The 16,317-nt window shown below is 41.1% G+C and overlaps 1 protein-coding gene across 1 annotated transcript in view; it reads right to left on the bottom strand.

The window, feature by feature from the left end:
- ABLIM3 (actin binding LIM protein family member 3) overlaps nt 1–16,317 on the bottom strand; it is a 171,417-nt gene that overhangs the window by 77,962 nt on the left and 77,138 nt on the right. Inside the window, exons 3-4 of the mRNA XM_069102334.1 lie at nt 15,893–16,076; nt 3,476–3,588 (exon numbers count right to left, since the gene is read on the bottom strand). Of these exons, the coding sequence (XP_068958435.1) occupies nt 3,476–3,588; nt 15,893–16,076 (297 nt within the window). The remainder of the gene's footprint in view (nt 1–3,475; nt 3,589–15,892; nt 16,077–16,317) is intronic.

Here is a 16,317-nt window from a genome sequence, read left to right as displayed (position 1 = left end):
CCCCTTAAACTTACCTCTCCTAAATACCTTCTTTATGTTGTGGGTACTAGTGTGCCAATCAGTCATCAACAAGCTCTTTTCAAGTGTCTACCATGTAGACCAGGCACCATGCCAAGTGACAAGGGTACAAACAAAAGCAAAAGACAGCTTTTGCTCTTAAGATATATTATTGAATTGTTTCAGTCATGCCTGACTCTCTGTAGGGTTTTCTTGTTACTGAAGATGTTTGCCTTTTCTTTCTCCAGGTCATTTTACAGATGAGGAAACTGAGGGAAACAGAATGGTGACTTGCCCAAGGTCACAAAGCTAATAAGTGTCTGGGGCCAGATTTGAACCCAGGTTCTCTTGACTCCAGGGCTAGCACTCCGTGCACTGTACCACCTAACTGCCCCTTACTCTCAAGAACCTTGCCATTTTTCTGTTGAGAGTATGAGTGACTCATTCAATCAGTACACAATGATTCAGTGTTGGCCATATGCCAAGCACTTTGCTAAGTGCTGGGGACACAAAAGACAATCCCTGCCCTCAAGGAGTTCACAGTCTAATGGAGGGAGAGGGAGAGACAACAAGTAAACGGTAGGTTTGATCAGGATAAACAGGAAATAATTAAGAAGGAAGGCACTAGAATTGAGAAGGGTTGGCCAAGGCTTGCTGTAGACTTAAAGAAAGCCAGAGAAGCCTGTAGAAGATGATGAAGAGGAGAGAATCCCAGGTATGGGGGACAGTCAGAGAAACTACCGGAATAGAGAAATGGAGCGTCTTGTTCAGGAGCAGTGTAGAGGCCGATGTCACTGAATCCAAGAGTATGTGGCAGGGAGTAAATAATAAAACTGGAAAAGTAGAAGGGGGCTAGGTTATGAAGGGCTTTAGTTTTATTAAGTAAAAAAAAAAGTTTATTGACCTTCTGCTGGACATATCTCCATTCTTCTCCATCACATTCTTTAAAACTTCATGGTTAGATCTCTACTTTAGGAAAATCACTTTGGTGGCTGAATGGAGAGTGGATCAGACTGGGGAGAGACATGAGGAAGGCAGATCTACCAAGAGACTAATGAAGTAGTCCAGGTGTGAGGTGGTAAGAGTCTGCACCAGAGTGGGGTCAGTGGCATAGGAGAGGAGACATATTTGAGAGATGTTGCAAATGTGAAATCAACAGGTTTTGGTGACAGATTAGACATGGGGTGTGGGAGATAATGAAGAATCAAGGCTGACAGTTTGTGAGTCTAAGGGACTGGGAGGTTGGTGTGGCCCTCAACTGAAGGATGGTTCCAGTCTCAAAACCTCAGTGATCCCTGATACTTCCCTCTCCTCCTACATTCAAATAGTTACAAATCATGTGACTCATGCCTCTACAACATCTCTCGCCCACTGACGATGGCACCGCCCTAATTCAGACTCTCATCACCTCCCACCAGGACTACTACAACAGTCTCCTAATTTAATTCTCTAATTCCACTTCCTCCTCTCCCTGATCTATATGACATACAGCTTTCAAAATAATTTTTCTTGAGATAAAATTCTTGCCATACATCAGTAATTCCTCATTGCTTCTGGGAAAAGTACAAATGTCTCAGTCTGAGCTTTTAAGGCCTTCTCCAGGCTGGCAGCTGTCTACCTTTCCAGCCTTGTTTCATACCACTCTCCATGAACTCTATGATCCAGCAAAACTGGACAACTTACCCATTTCCTGAACTTCATGTTTCATCTCCACCTCTGTACATTTGCACATACCCTGAATAGACTTCCCCCTCATCTTTAAATCCTTGGCTTTAAGAATAAGCTTAGGTGCTATCTCCACTGAGAATTCTTTTTGGATTCCCTAGTTCTTATGTCTCTCTCCCTCCTCCAACTATCATGTTTCCTTACCAGTTTACGTGTTGTAACCCCTAGTAGATTGTAAGCTCTTTGAAGGCAGAAACTGTTTCATTTTTGTCTTTGAAACCTGTTGTATGGTGCCTTGCATACATTATTAAGTACACATTGCTAATGTGTACTTAATAAATATTTGCTTAATTTTAATTTAAAAGTAGAGTGGGGAGTGATCTAGAAGTAGTTATTTCTTCATTCCTGGAATGCAAGTGGAGGTATAATCATTAGAGGAGATTCTAGGGTTGACTTAGATAACACCCTTAAGGTTCCTTCTATCTTTGAGACTGTACACTGCCAACAAATTAGAATTGTGTAAGGAAGCTCCAGAATGACAGAGCTGGAGGAGAGCTTTGAGACCATGAAGTCTGAACCCTTCCTTTGACTAGAATTTAGAAATTCTAATTAGAAGTTAGAAATTGAGGCCCAGACTCAGAAAGTGATGGGTAGGTAACTACCATCATCAAGCTAGCCAGCAGCAGACCTGGGTTTTGAACCAAAGTCTCCCAATTCTCAGGAAGATAGACAAGCATCCATCTCTTCTTAAACCAAATGTCTTTACTTTGTTTAACATACAAAACACAATCCCTGTTGTCCTATTTTGGCCGTTTGTCAAAGTCCTTCCTAAAATGTGCCAATACAACAGGACCGGTGTGACCTGAGCAGGGGGAGTTAGCAGGGTTATCATCACCCTCATTCTAGGGCATTCCTTCCATGGATTTTCTCCAATTTATCCTGTATATAGTTTATTTGTATATAATTTTTTACATGTTGTTTCCCCCATTAGACTGTGAGGTCCTTGAAAGCAGGTACTGTGTTCTCAGCTCTTAGCACAGTACTTGGCCCACAGTAAACACTTAATAAATGTTTTGTTTTGTTTTTGCTTTTTGGAGAGGGAAAAGTAGGGCACATGGGTTTAAGTGACTTGCCCAAGGTCACACGGCTAGTTTTGTGTTGTGTCTGAGACCGAATTTGAACTCAGGTTCTCCTAACTCCAGGGCCGGTGCTCTATTCAGTTCGCCACCTAGCCGCCCCTTAGTAAATGTTTATTGACTGACTGATCAGTCATCTACTATTATCATTATTATTTTGTTTAAAAATAATGGTTAAAAATGGGTAAGAATTTTACAGGTGGAGGGGTTTTGACTAGTATCAGAGTACCCACATATTTTAGTAATAGATTCACTAAAGTACCATGGTCTTTGTTCAGTAATAAGTAGTTATTTTCCCTGGTGTGGGGTTTGGAGAACATGAGCATGGTCCATATGCTCTAATTAGGCACATTACCAACAAACACATCAGGCTACATTGAGTGAAATGCTTTGATTTTCAGATTTCTAATCGGCATTTCCAGTAACAAGAAAATTAGCTTCATTCTACCATTGCCCTGACTGGCTTACAAAGGAAGGTAGCTGGCTGGATGGTTTAATTCTGAGAAGAAAAAAGAAAATTCCAACTTTTCCCTCGCAGGCCACCTAATAACACATTTATAGACAACATGCCCACTCTCTTGTGGGGTCACACAGCGGTTATGCATGCCACAAATGGGCAGTGTTCAGAGACAACAAAGTCTAGGCACAAGAGGGACCAGAACGAGGTCCACACTTACGGCTTGGTCCGTGAACCTTGATGGGCTTGGCACTGATCATGGAGTTGGAGCATGTCTGGCAAACACATTCTTTGCCACTGAATGTCACTTTGTCACCGATGGGGAAGGGTTTCCTGTAAATGGGAAGAGTAAGAAATTCAGCCCATCTTCTAATTATTTTCTGTCTAGATGTCATAGAACTGAAATAATAATAAACATAGGCTTAGAGCTAGAGGGGACATTGAAGATCATTGTGTCTTATCCCCTCATTTTATAGAAGAGAGTTAAAATGACTTGCTCTAAGACACAAAGGCAATGAATGGCTTAGCTAGGATTCAGTCCCAGGACCTCTGGACTCAGGAGTCAGAGCTTTTTCTTCATACTATACTTCCTAATGATAACACATTTATATAGTGCTTTAAAGTAATCAGTTTACAATATCTCATCCTAATCTTGCGAAATCTTATGAGGAAAGTGAGGCAAGCATAACTATCCCCATTTTGTAAATATAGAAACTGAGGCCTAGGGACAGGAGATGGTTTGTTACGAAACTTATCAGGGGAAGAGAAGGACTGGAACTCTGACATCCTGCTTCCCAGGCTGATGCTCTTACAATCATGGCAAGTAAAATTGGAAAGAGAATTCAGAGGTGACAGAGTCCTGGGCAGGAATCTCTTCTATAATAACCTTGATATGTCGTTATCTCTCTCTTCTTGAACAGCCTTAATCAAGGGAAATTTGGAGAGAGAAAACGACTTGCCTAAATGTATACAGGTGGTAAGTATATCGGGATTTGGAACCACAACTTCTGACTCCCAAGTCATAAGAGTGCACTGCTCTCCCACTGTTCTACACTGCCTCTTTAGAGCATGAAGATACACAGACCCTATCAGATATATTCTGGAACCTGCTGAGCAGGAATATTATGATATTCATCTCACAATGATTCTGAGAAAGGGGGTAGGGCTTGGGGAAGTATTTAAAGTATGTAAATATTAAGAATGCTTCTGGTTAAGATATGGGAGTAAGTGGTAATCATGGTTTAATGAATAGTCTGGGATTGGTTCTATTACCCATTAGATGTGGGACCTTGGGCAAATTATTTTATTGCCTCTATGCCTCAGTTTCTCCATCCATAAAGTGACAAAGTTGGACTAAGTTACAGAAACCCATAATCTCAGAGCTGAGAAACACAAGAACCTTAAAACACAGAATTTCAGAGCTAGAAAAGACTTTCATCTTTTCCAACCCTACAGGGTAAATGTAGTTTCTAAGGAATAAAGCTTTAAACTTCAGTTCTTTTAAGAAAAAGATTTTGGCTCACCATAAGAGAATTTACTAATAATTATAGCTGTCCAAAAATGGGACGGACTGTTTCTAGAGGCAATGCGCTCCCTCCCTGTCTCTCAAGGTCATAATGCTGATACTGAGTAACCACTTGCTGGTCATGTTCTAGTGAGAGGAAACTCCTGCTTAAGTATAAGGTCTCTATAATTTCTGGTATTCTAAGACTCAAGGCTTGGAGACTTTTGAGAATATGTAGGAGTGAGATGTCACAAAAGAAACTAGTTCTTCAATAACTATGAAAAATGGAAATAGAAATGTTATCAAGGAAACTAGTAGAAATCTTCAAAATAAAGTTGGTTTTAGGAAAATAATACTCAAAGAAATAAACAAAAAAGCTTTCTAATACTATGAAGAATATAATGACTTCAAAGAAACAGAAAAAATATGCCAGAAGAAAAAAAAATAAATTTGAACAATGCCAAAATAAACACTAAAAAAAACCCCTAGATTTTCTCAAGGCACTAACTAATGAAACTAAAGGAAGAATGAGTAGGAATAAAAAGTTTCTGGATAATTTGAAGATGAAATGTAACATTTTAGAAACATCAGTGAAAATGTAAGCAAATAGAGTCTATTTAATTGGTAATAAAAATATCAAATTGTGTCATTGGAGAATAGAATGGTAGAAGAGAAGAAAACATACCATAAAATTATAAAACTGGAAAAACATTTAGAATCTATGCAGATGAAAATGATGCATCAAGAGGACAGAATAAAAAGGGAAACGTTAATTTGTCAGTTTCCTGAAAGAAAAGAATTGGACTACTTGGGTAAATTGTACCAAAAAAAAGAGTAGATAATAAAAATCACACACTACAGGTCAGAGTGAAAACTAAAGAAAATAAACCATTATCAAGCAATAAGGATGAGGAGATTATTTTACAAGCAGCCAAAGAAGAAAGAAATCACAAACTTTAAAACCTGCTTAGATTTTTCTATAACATGAAAAATAACTGAAGAAACCGGAGTATCATACACCCAAATCGTGAAAGCCTCCATTCAAAATTCAAGCATGAACTTTCTGAAGACCAAAAGATGGCCGCTTGAGAATTCACAAGAGTTTGAACAATTTGTGAAGTGCAGAGACAGCCGTAAGGCCAGGTTTAATAAGTATTACTAAAACACAACAAAAGACAAAAAAGCACAGAGCCAGAGAAAAGTGGGCTCTTCCAGTTGTGCTTAACTAGTTGAACCATCTGGGGATAACATGAGAACAATAACATGGCTTTGATTAGGAGCTGAATTATACAAGCAAATTTGTGGGAGGACAAAGGAAGAGAGAAAAAGAGAGAAGCATATTGACTTTGGGTGTTACAGATAAAGACTAAAAGGAAAAAAAGAGTAAAACGAGTGAGACTGGGCAGCTAGGTAGCACAGTGGCTACAGGACCTGGTCTGGAGCCAGGAGTTCATCTGGCCTCAGACACTTATAAACTGTGTGACCCTGGGCAAATCACTTAACACGGCTTGCCTCAGTTTCCTCATCTGTAAAATGAGCTGGAGAAGGAAATGGCAAACCACTCTAGTATCTTTACCAAGAAAACCCCAAATGGGATCATAGAGAGTCAGACATGACTGAAAAGGACTCAGCAGCAACAATAACAATAAAGAGAATGGAGTGGAGAAAGAAATTCCAAAGTCATTTCCCATTTCAAACAAGGAAGTGGGTGAGGAAATAGAATTTTTGCCAAATCATTGAGCTAATATCATAAGACATAGGAATTATCTTTAGTGTAATACATGTTAAAGGTTGAGATAGGATTGATATTATTGATACAAGGAATATTAGAACCTTATTGCATATAAAATTATTTTATTTCACAAAACAAATAGTTTAATAAAGTACAGTAAGATTATAGAATGATATGCCTATCAGTTATGGAGAGATGAGAAACATTTGGTTGTTCAACAAGGAGAAGAAATTATAGGAGACAAAATAAATGTGTTTGATTATATCTAAATGGAGAGTTTGTGCAAAACATAGAATAAAGAAAAAACAGATTGAGAAAAAAAACCTTTGCTATGAACATTACCGATAAAAGTCAAATATGATTGGCACACATTTATAAGAACCAGATCTACTCCTTAATGTGACAGATGCTTAAAGTATATGATAGTTCTAGAAGAAAACAAATCACTCAACACCTGAAAAAATGTTGAGAAATGAAAGGCTACCTTGCATCTATTAAATTACCAAATACAGTTTAAAATGGTAAAATTTGATGTTGTCTGAACTACTGAAAAATAGTCTCACCTGTGTGTCATTGATGAAACGGAATCGGTGCAATATTTTAACAAAGAAATATAACATTATATAACAAGAATTTTTAAAACTTATATCTTTTCCTTAGGTGATCCCTTCTCTTAGGACTATTCACCAAGGCTGTTTGCAAGAGAAAACAAAAACCAAAAACCTCTCCATACAAAAATATTCCTGGCAACATCATTCATAATAGCAAAACACTGGGAAAAATCAATATACCAAAGGATAGAGGAATCGCTAAAAAATGATGGTATATGAAGGTAATGGAATATCACTATGGCTTAAGAAGCGTCAACTATGAAGAATATGGTTATATACAAGAAGTCACATCTAGTGATGCAGAATATAGAAATCAGGACCAAAATAACTATATTTACTGACTACAGTTATATATCAGCAACACAATCTGAAAAAATATGCAAAAGAAAAAAATTTAGTAAGCAAAGAAACAAATGGGGTGATTTGTTTCTTACTAACATTAATATACACTTTAATTTTTCTGAACTACAAATAGGAAGTTTAGATTTGTTTGTTCCTATTATATACTTAAATGTTTGTGTTAGTATGGTTACCATCCTATTGTGAGATCTAATTCACAAATGACTGGTAGCTATTCAGTTTATACCTGATGCCATATGGCCACAATGGATGAACAGATGCTGGGTCTGAAGTCAAGAAACAAAGGGTTCTAAACCTGCTTCTGATATTTACTAACTGTGCGGCCATGGGCATGTCACTTAACTCCTATGTACCTCAGTCAACTCTTTAGGACTTTTTTTTTTGGAGGGCATTGGGGTTAAGGGACTTGCCCAAAGTCGCACTGCTAGTTTTTGTGTTAAGTGTTTGAGGCCGGATTTGAACTCAGGTCTTCCTGACTCCAGGACCGGTGTTCTATTCACTGAGCCACCTAGCCGCTCCTTCTATAGGACTTATTTATTAATTCATGGATGGGTGGTTCTTTGTGTTGTTGTTAGTCATTTTAGTCATACTTGAAGCCTCATGACCCCCTTTGGGGTTTTCTTGGCAAAGATACTGGAGGGGTTTGCCATTTCCTTCTCTAGCTCATTTTACAGATGAGGAAACTGAGGCAAACCGGGTTAAGTGGGTTGCCCAGGGTCACACAGCTACTAAGTGTCTGAAGTCAAATTTGAATTCAGGGAGATGAGTCTTCCTGACTCCAGGCCCGGCACTCTGCATTGTATCACCTGGCTGCTATGTTATTTGTGTACTAGGTTTATAATAAATTTTTTAAAAAGATTCTAGACTTCTAAGTTACACAGAAAATTAGGGATCTGAGCTGCAATGCAGAGCCAGGTTTCCAAATGCCTAGGCCAGTGACATTTCCACTTGATCAAACTGCTTTGGTGGATTATCTTTAAGGCAGTCTCTAAGCTCCTTTGTGCTGGAACCAGCTCAAGTCATCTTTCCTCAAAGAGGACTGGCCATTTAATTTTCAGCTTGAGCGTCTACACCTCAGAAATGACTAATATTACCAATAAGAGCTTGATTTGTTGTACTGTTGATTGTCCAGACTTAAGAAAATGATGGAGAAAATAATGGAGATTGTATGTAAAAGTGTGTCCTGCTGTCCATTTTTCCAGAGGCTGTTAGACATTTACCAGCACAGCTCTGTTTCTAGGCTCATATTCTATGTTCTAAGTTCTCTCCCAGCTCCGATAATTTATGTCTTAAGATTCCTCCTAAATTTTTTTCTCCTACTTCTAATATTCTGTGATTCTATTTCTGGGGGCTGCCCAGCCTTGGGAGGGTATCTTGTAATGAATTGAATTAGAAGATGGGCTGGTCATGATCTATGCAAGTATAGTATATCTTGTTACACTCTGTTCATACAGAGTGGTAGAAAGAAAAAGTCAGGGAAGTTAGGTGGTACAGTGGATAGAGCAATGGTCTTGGAGTTAGGAGGACCTGAATTCAAATCTAGCCATATATACTTGTCAGCCAGGTTACCCTGGACAAGTTACTTAAACCGGATTGCCTTCGCACCACCACGACCATCCCCCTGCCCCCTCCCCCAAAATAAAAAGAATAAGAGTCAAGACTCCTAGATTCAAGTTCTGACTCAGACAAGTTGTAGCTATATGACTCAACTTCTCAAGGTCTCATTTTTCTCATCTATAAAATGGGGTAGATAATCAATCCTTGCATTGTCTACCACTTAACAAGACTGTTGAGAATTTAATATTTTGCAAATACTAAAGTGCTATATTAATAAGAGTTATTTTCTCCCTGATTTCATAACCCTAACCCAACTCTCCTTCAACCTTTCTAGATGCTGCCACATTAGATGGCACAATGGATAGAGCACTGGACCTGGAGTCATGGAGACTGCAGTTCAAATCCAGTCTCAGATACTTAATAACCATGTGACTCTGGGCAAGTCACAACCTCCATTTACCTCAGTGAAGTCCTAATGAGTCATCAAATCCCAACTCACCTCTTCTGTGAGGCCTTTTTTCATTATCCTCCTTTGCAGCAATAAAAATAATAGCTGACGTTTATGTAGTACTTCAAGGCCTGCAATGCACTTCAGGCCCATCAAAACTTCATAACAAACCCCTTGAGGTGCTTTGTAAAGAGTTCATCATCCCCATCTTATGAATGTAGGAATATAGACCCGAGGAAGGATGTGGGCTGACTTGCCCATGGTCGCATGGCTATAAGTGGCACAGCTGGGCTCAAAACTCAGGACAGCTAATGCCATGTGGGTCTTTCCACCTCCCCAGGCCGCCTATAATTCTAAAAGCAATGGCTCCTCCTCCAAACTCCCTCTGCTCAACAACCTTATGTTCTGAGCCACACGCTGGCAATTAATCACCTCCTGGCCTGTGACAGCTCTCCTAATGCTGCTGTGAACTGTGATTTATGTCTTTTACTGTTATTTCAGTCTTCCCTTGAGTATGTCCCATCTCACCTATTAGACTTTCCCCTGGTGACAATTAGGAACAGTCACCGACATGATGATTAATGGGCTCACAGAGGATTATAATATCCAATGACATCCTCTCCCAATGCCTCCTCAGGTGACCCTGTGTTCTCAAAGACCATGCCAGCTGACTGCAAGCTCAAGGAAGTCCCACCAAGGGGAAGGAACTGAGAAGACCGCCCCAGGGGGACCGCTTCCATGTTCCCCAAGGACCCCTCTCCCCACTCAGTTTTTTCATAGGTCATACCTCTGTCATGCTATGACTTTGTCCCTTCTGAATCTTGACCCTATGTCCACTCCATACTAAAATCTACTGTCAAATCATAAGGTGATTAGGTAGAAAGGTAGACAGAGCTCTGGACCTGGAGTCAGGAAGACCTGAGTTCCAATCTAGCCTCATTTACTAGCTGTGTGACCCTGGGCAAGTCACTTAACCTCTCTGAGCTTCAGTTTGCTCATCTTATCTCCTAGGGTTGTTATGGGGATAAAATGAGATAATATGTATAAAATGTTTTGCAGACCTTAATGTACTCAAATAAATGTTATTGTTAGTATATTATAGTTATTAATGAAAATTATTAATATTATAGTATATAGTTAGTATATTACAGTTATTAATATATAGTTAGTATATTACAGTTATTATATATATATATATATAGTTATTAAAGATGACTTGCCTCCTTGTCCTACCACCACCCATGCCTTGCCAGACTTTTACCTTGGATCACTCTCACCATTCACTTCCTCTGCTCCTGCTCACATACCACTGAACAAAACTGGAGAAAGTCTCCCGAATTCTTCCTCTAACTCACTCCCCAAGGAGAGTGTTCCAGACCTTTTCTTCTAAAATCTCTTAAACCTCCCCTTCCCCACCTTCTCAATTGATAACCTCACCTTCCTTGTACTTTTGTATGAGGGAAACAAGCATTTATTAAGTGCCTACTACATACCAGGCACTGTGCTTAGTGTTTTATATTATTTCATTTGATCCTTCCAACCATGGGAAATAGGTGTTATTTTCTCCATTTTATAGTTGAGAAAACTGAAAGAGAAGTTAAGTGACTTGCCCAAGGTCACACAGCTAGTAAGTACCTGAGGTCTTCCTGACTCTAGGCCCAGGGGTATATCTCCTGCAGCACCTAGCTGCCTATTTTATTAATAAAATAGAGGCCATGCACTGAGTTCTCTCCTCTACCCTTCCCTTCATCTCAAAATTCCTTGACATCATCCCTTCCTCCTTGCCTCTAGTTTTTGAAGTTGGGGTAGACCTTCTCCTTACCAAGGTCATGCCCTCTACAAGAGCCCTCATTCCCAGTTCTTCCTGTCTTCCTCAGCAGGTCATGTCACAGTCTCCTACGTTATTAAAAAAAAAAAAACCTTCACTACACCTTCCTGTTTCTCGAGGCCATTGTCCAATTTCTCTCCTCCTCTTCTGAAATTCTTGAAGAAGCTATCCATTCTCATTGCCTCCATTTACTCTCTTTTCACCATGCCTTAGACCAAAATAACAATAATCATGGGCTGTCCCCTGTGCCTGGAATGGACTTCCTCCTCACCTCAATGAATTCCTAATATCCTTCAATGCTCAGCAAAATATGCCATCTCTTTCATCAGAGCTACCTTGACTCTCCTCCCAGTTTCTAGAACTTTTTCCTCCCCCACTACCTTGCATTTATTTTTTATATATTTATGTATATAAATATATCTCATATATTAAAAATATATTTATTTTTTTATATATACAATGTGTATATATTGTCTCCCCAGATAGCATGTAAGGACTTTAGGGGCTGATTTTCTCTGTATTCTTGGCACCTAGCAAAGTACCCAGACAACAGTAGATGCTTAAAAAACCACTTACTGATGGCAAATGATGAGTGTGGTAGCAGTAAGAATAGCTGATATAATGCTTCTGATGATGAGTGACATTTTTATATCAATTCATATGCCAAGCATTTTACATAGATGATCTTCTTTGAACCTGACAGCCACCTTAGTCGGGAGGTGGATACATAGGGCTAAGAGAAGCAAGGCCACACTGGAGGCACTCAGGCCCCTTCCAGAGCCCTTCCCTTTCCCTGGAGGTTCATGTGTGTCAAAGGCTGCAGCCCCCCTGCCTGTGTCCCGGGGTTCTGGAAGGAGGAACTCCAGGGGCTGGTAGACAACCATTCCCTGAGGAACACAGGTCAGGCTGGAGCCTTCTGAGCATCAATCACCTGGTTTTGTAATCAAAGATAGAGCTGAAGGCCAGGTTGAGTTGCCCTGGAAATACTGGCTTTGGTCCATCCAGACTCCTTTATGTCAGGTTGAATTTCTGACTTTACAGAATGAGGAATGGAAAAGAGAGCCTGGGTTCAGAGGAAGGGGCTAATGTAGGACCTCCATGTAATCCTCACTCTCTTAGTCACAGCTCCATCAGAAGAGTTGGATGAGGAAGCTCCTGCACACACTCTCTCCTACCAGGGTTTTCAGGACAACTCCCTACAATGGTTTTCTCCCAGCCTATAAAACCAATATTTCTTCATCTCCTTTGCAGGTCCAAAATCTGTATCCTGTCCCCCATGCAGGGGTGTGTACACCAGGGCTCCATTCTTTCCCCCTACACTCTATCATCTCTTGAAAAGCTCTTCTGCTCCCATAACAGACTTCCAGATGTTCACATTCGACCCGCATTTCTCTCCTGAGCTCTAATCTTACATCCCCAAATGCCTGATGCAAGATCTTCACCTGGATGTCTCACAGGCATCCCCAACCTCACCTTGCCAAAAGAACTCTCTGCTCTTCAGCTCCACTCCTAGCCTTCACTTCCCTAATTCTACTGAGGATGTCACTGCTCTGCAGGTACCCAGGTGCAGGACTGAGAGCTGTCCTCACCTCCTCCTTCTCACTCACACACACGCTCTCTGATCGGCTGCCAGATCTTGTCAGTGTTACCTTTTCTACATCTCCTGAATCTTTCCTTTTCTCTCTACTCACACCACGACCTCCCTGGTCCAGAGCCTCTTTGCTTCTTTGCTGAGTGACTGCAGTCATTCTCTCGGCATCCAGTCCTTCCTCTTTTCCATCTGCCCCCTGCCAGCTGCCAGACTAATCTTCCTAAAAGATGTGACCATACCAGAAACATCATTGGCTCCCCATTGACTTCACACTAAAATGCACGCTCTTCTGTTTGGTGAGGAAAGCTTTTCACACTCTTGTTTCAACCTATTTTTCTAGACTGACTATATGTTATTCCTCTCCTGTGCTCTTTGGCCAAACTAGCCTTTCTTGTACATAATTTCTTTGCATATGATTTTGGCTTCTTCTACCTCTCATCTCAGAGCTTTATCACAGGCTAGTCTCCAGGCCTGGAATGGTTTCCTTTCGTCACCTCCACCCCCTAGAACCCCAACTCCCTTGAAAGTTTGGACTGTCCCTTTCTTTAAGAGGCTATTCGATACTAGCAGCTGTTAGTGCCCCTCCCTCAATATAGGTAGAGATAGTTATACACACACATGTGTGTGTGTGTGTCCACATTTATTTGTCCAGGAATATGTTGTCTCCCCTTAGTAGGATGGGACCATCTTGAAGACAGAGACTGTCTTATTATTGTATTTTTATCTCCAGCACCTAGTATAGTGTATGTGGCATATAATAGGTGCTTCCTAAATGTTTGCTGGTTGGTTGATCAGTGGCCAGTAACTCTCTTCCACCACAAAAAAAAAATGCCCTCTTGAGAGGGAGGTTACACAAGACATATATATCTTCCCCCTGTGTTTTGGGTTTTCCCAGGTTTCATGCTATTCTCCCCAAAAGCTCCAGCTCTTTCCCCAGCTCCTAGCTGGCCCCTTTGATTTGGCTGCCCTGGGAGCTCCAGCTTCTCCTGGCCCAGACTCCTATTTACAGACTCACTGAATGGTGCAGCTGGAAGGGGGCATAGGGATCATCCAGTTCAACTTGCTCATTTTACTGAGGAGAAAATTGGGGCCAAGAGAGGTCAAGGCTTGAATGCCTGGCAAAATTCAATAAGATTGAATTTAACAGGGCTAAACACGACATTTGGCTTCAGAAAAGCTATTGCACAAGTCCAGCATTGGGGGAGGCATGGCTAGAAAACAGTTACTGAAGAAAATGAACTAGAGATTTTAGTGACCTGGAAGCATAATATGAGTCAACAGGGTGATATGGCAACCAAAAAACCGCATTAATTATTATGTCTCTTATACTGAATTAATAGAGTGTTATGGGGTCTGGCTGCCTTGGTCAGAGCCTCTCTGAGCATTGTGCTCATTTCCCTGTACTACACTTTAGGAAAGATAATGACAAACCTGGGTGGGTCTAAAGAATGGCGATCAGGATGGTAAAGGGCCTAAGGTCAGTGCTTTACAGGGGTCAGTAGCCTGGAGAAGAGAAGACTTAAAGGATTATGGGAGCTGTTTTCAAGTTTTTGGAGGATGGCTGCATGGAAGAGTTCTTCACACACACACACACACACACACACACACACACACACAGCAGCACCTACTAGCTCCTGACTTTGTTCATCGTCCATCTCATCTCCCATGCCTGGACATTTTCCGCCTACCTCCCCTTTTGGCTTCTTTTTGTTGTTGTTGTTTTTGAGGGGAAAAGCAGGGCAACTGGTGTTAAGTAACTTGCCCAGGATCACACAACTAGTAAGTGTGTCAAGTGTCTGAGGCTGGATTTGAACCCAGGCCCTCCTGACTCCAGGGCCAGTGCTCTATATACTGCACCACCTAGCTGCCCCAGTTTCTTTGGTTTTAAGATTCTGCTTCAGTGTCACTTTCTGTGAGAAGGCTTTCTAGGTTCCCCACCAAGTGCTCTCCTGCCCCCAGCACCTTCCTTCTGGATTATCTCCTATTTCCGTTATTTTTTGGGTATGTAGTTGTTTGTACATTCTCTCTCTTACCAGTGTGTGAGCTTCTTGGATGCAAAAGATCTTGGGCTTTTTGGCTTTTCTTTTTTTACTTTCTTTGTATCTGTAGTGCTTAGTACAATCCCTGGCACATAGCATTCTTAAATTCTTAAGAATTGTTTACTGATCAATTGAATTAGACTTGCTCTGAACTTGGGCCCAGAGGGCTGTAGAGAATTAGATTTAAGTTCAACATGTGGAAGAATTTGCTAATAATTAGAATGATCCCAAAATGGAATGGGCCACTGTGGAAGGCAATAAGTCCTCCGAGCAGAGGATATATGACCATTAATTGGGGTTGTTACAGAGGTTTCTGTGTAGGTCTAAGTGGGACTAGATGACCTCTAAGGAACCTCTAAATTCTAAGATTCTTTGATTCTGTGACTTGTCTGAAGTCACATAGCTAGTTTTGGGACCAAGATCTAATCAAATGCAGGTCTGGCTCAAAACTCAGGCTTTCTAATTCCAAAATCAATGTAATTTCTGTTGTACTTTATTGTTCTCTAAGATTATGACTCAAATCTGGTCCTCTGTCACAAAAAAAAAAAATTCTTTCCCATAGGCTATGTGAATTGCTCCTAATTTTCTACCTCAAGCCCATCATTACCCCAACAGAAGGCTAGGGATAAAATATGGGTACAGAAAGGTGAATTAGGCCCAAAGCAGGGAAAGTTCCAAGATAAGAGACCAGCCCGATATAAGGATGAACTTCCTAATAATTAAATGTCCAACAATAGAATAGATTCCTTTTCACTGGAAGTCTCTGAACTGAAGTTGGATGATGTCTGTAACTGAGGGGGCTCTTGTACCTGGAGGAAGATTAGACTAGATGCCCTCCAAGGTCCTTCCTTTCCAGCTCTGAGATGCTGAATGGGATGCAACCAATAAATGATAAGATGGGAATAGCTTCTTTCCTTGATGGCCTCCATAGGGCTTGTCCCCATCCCTCCCCACCCAGCTTACTCACCTACACAAGCTGCACACGAAACACTTGGGGTGATAGGTCCTGCCCAGGGCGGAGATGACCTCGCCTGTGATGAAGTCCCGGCAGCTGTGGCAGCGGGTGCCATAGAGCTGCTGGTAGTCTTGGGTGCAGATATACTCACGGTTCTTGAAGAAGAAGCCAGATTGGGCCAGGTCACAGCCACACACTGGGGTGGATGGAGGGAGGGGGTGGGGGAAAGAGACAGAAAACACAGGGTTGGGGAAAAGACAGGGTTAGCCCAGCAGGAGATCTCCCTGGATCCTCACTGGGATACTTCAGAGTCGGTCTCTAGATCTGCCACTCACCCATCAGAATAATGGGGGTCATGGGAGTGATGGAAAGGTCCTGAAAACCAACTAGGCAGTGGTGTAGAGGAAAGGAGTGGTGGGCCTGGGTCAGGAGGTTTA

The sequence above is a fragment of the Petaurus breviceps genome, unplaced genomic scaffold, assembly GCF_028583685.1.
Source record: "Petaurus breviceps papuanus isolate PSGF00001 unplaced genomic scaffold, PetGlider_PUasm1.0 551, whole genome shotgun sequence".
Lineage (NCBI taxonomy): Eukaryota > Metazoa > Chordata > Mammalia > Diprotodontia > Petauridae > Petaurus > Petaurus breviceps.
The sequence above is the reverse complement of the archived record's forward strand: the minus strand, read 5'-3'. Positions and strand labels throughout refer to the sequence as shown.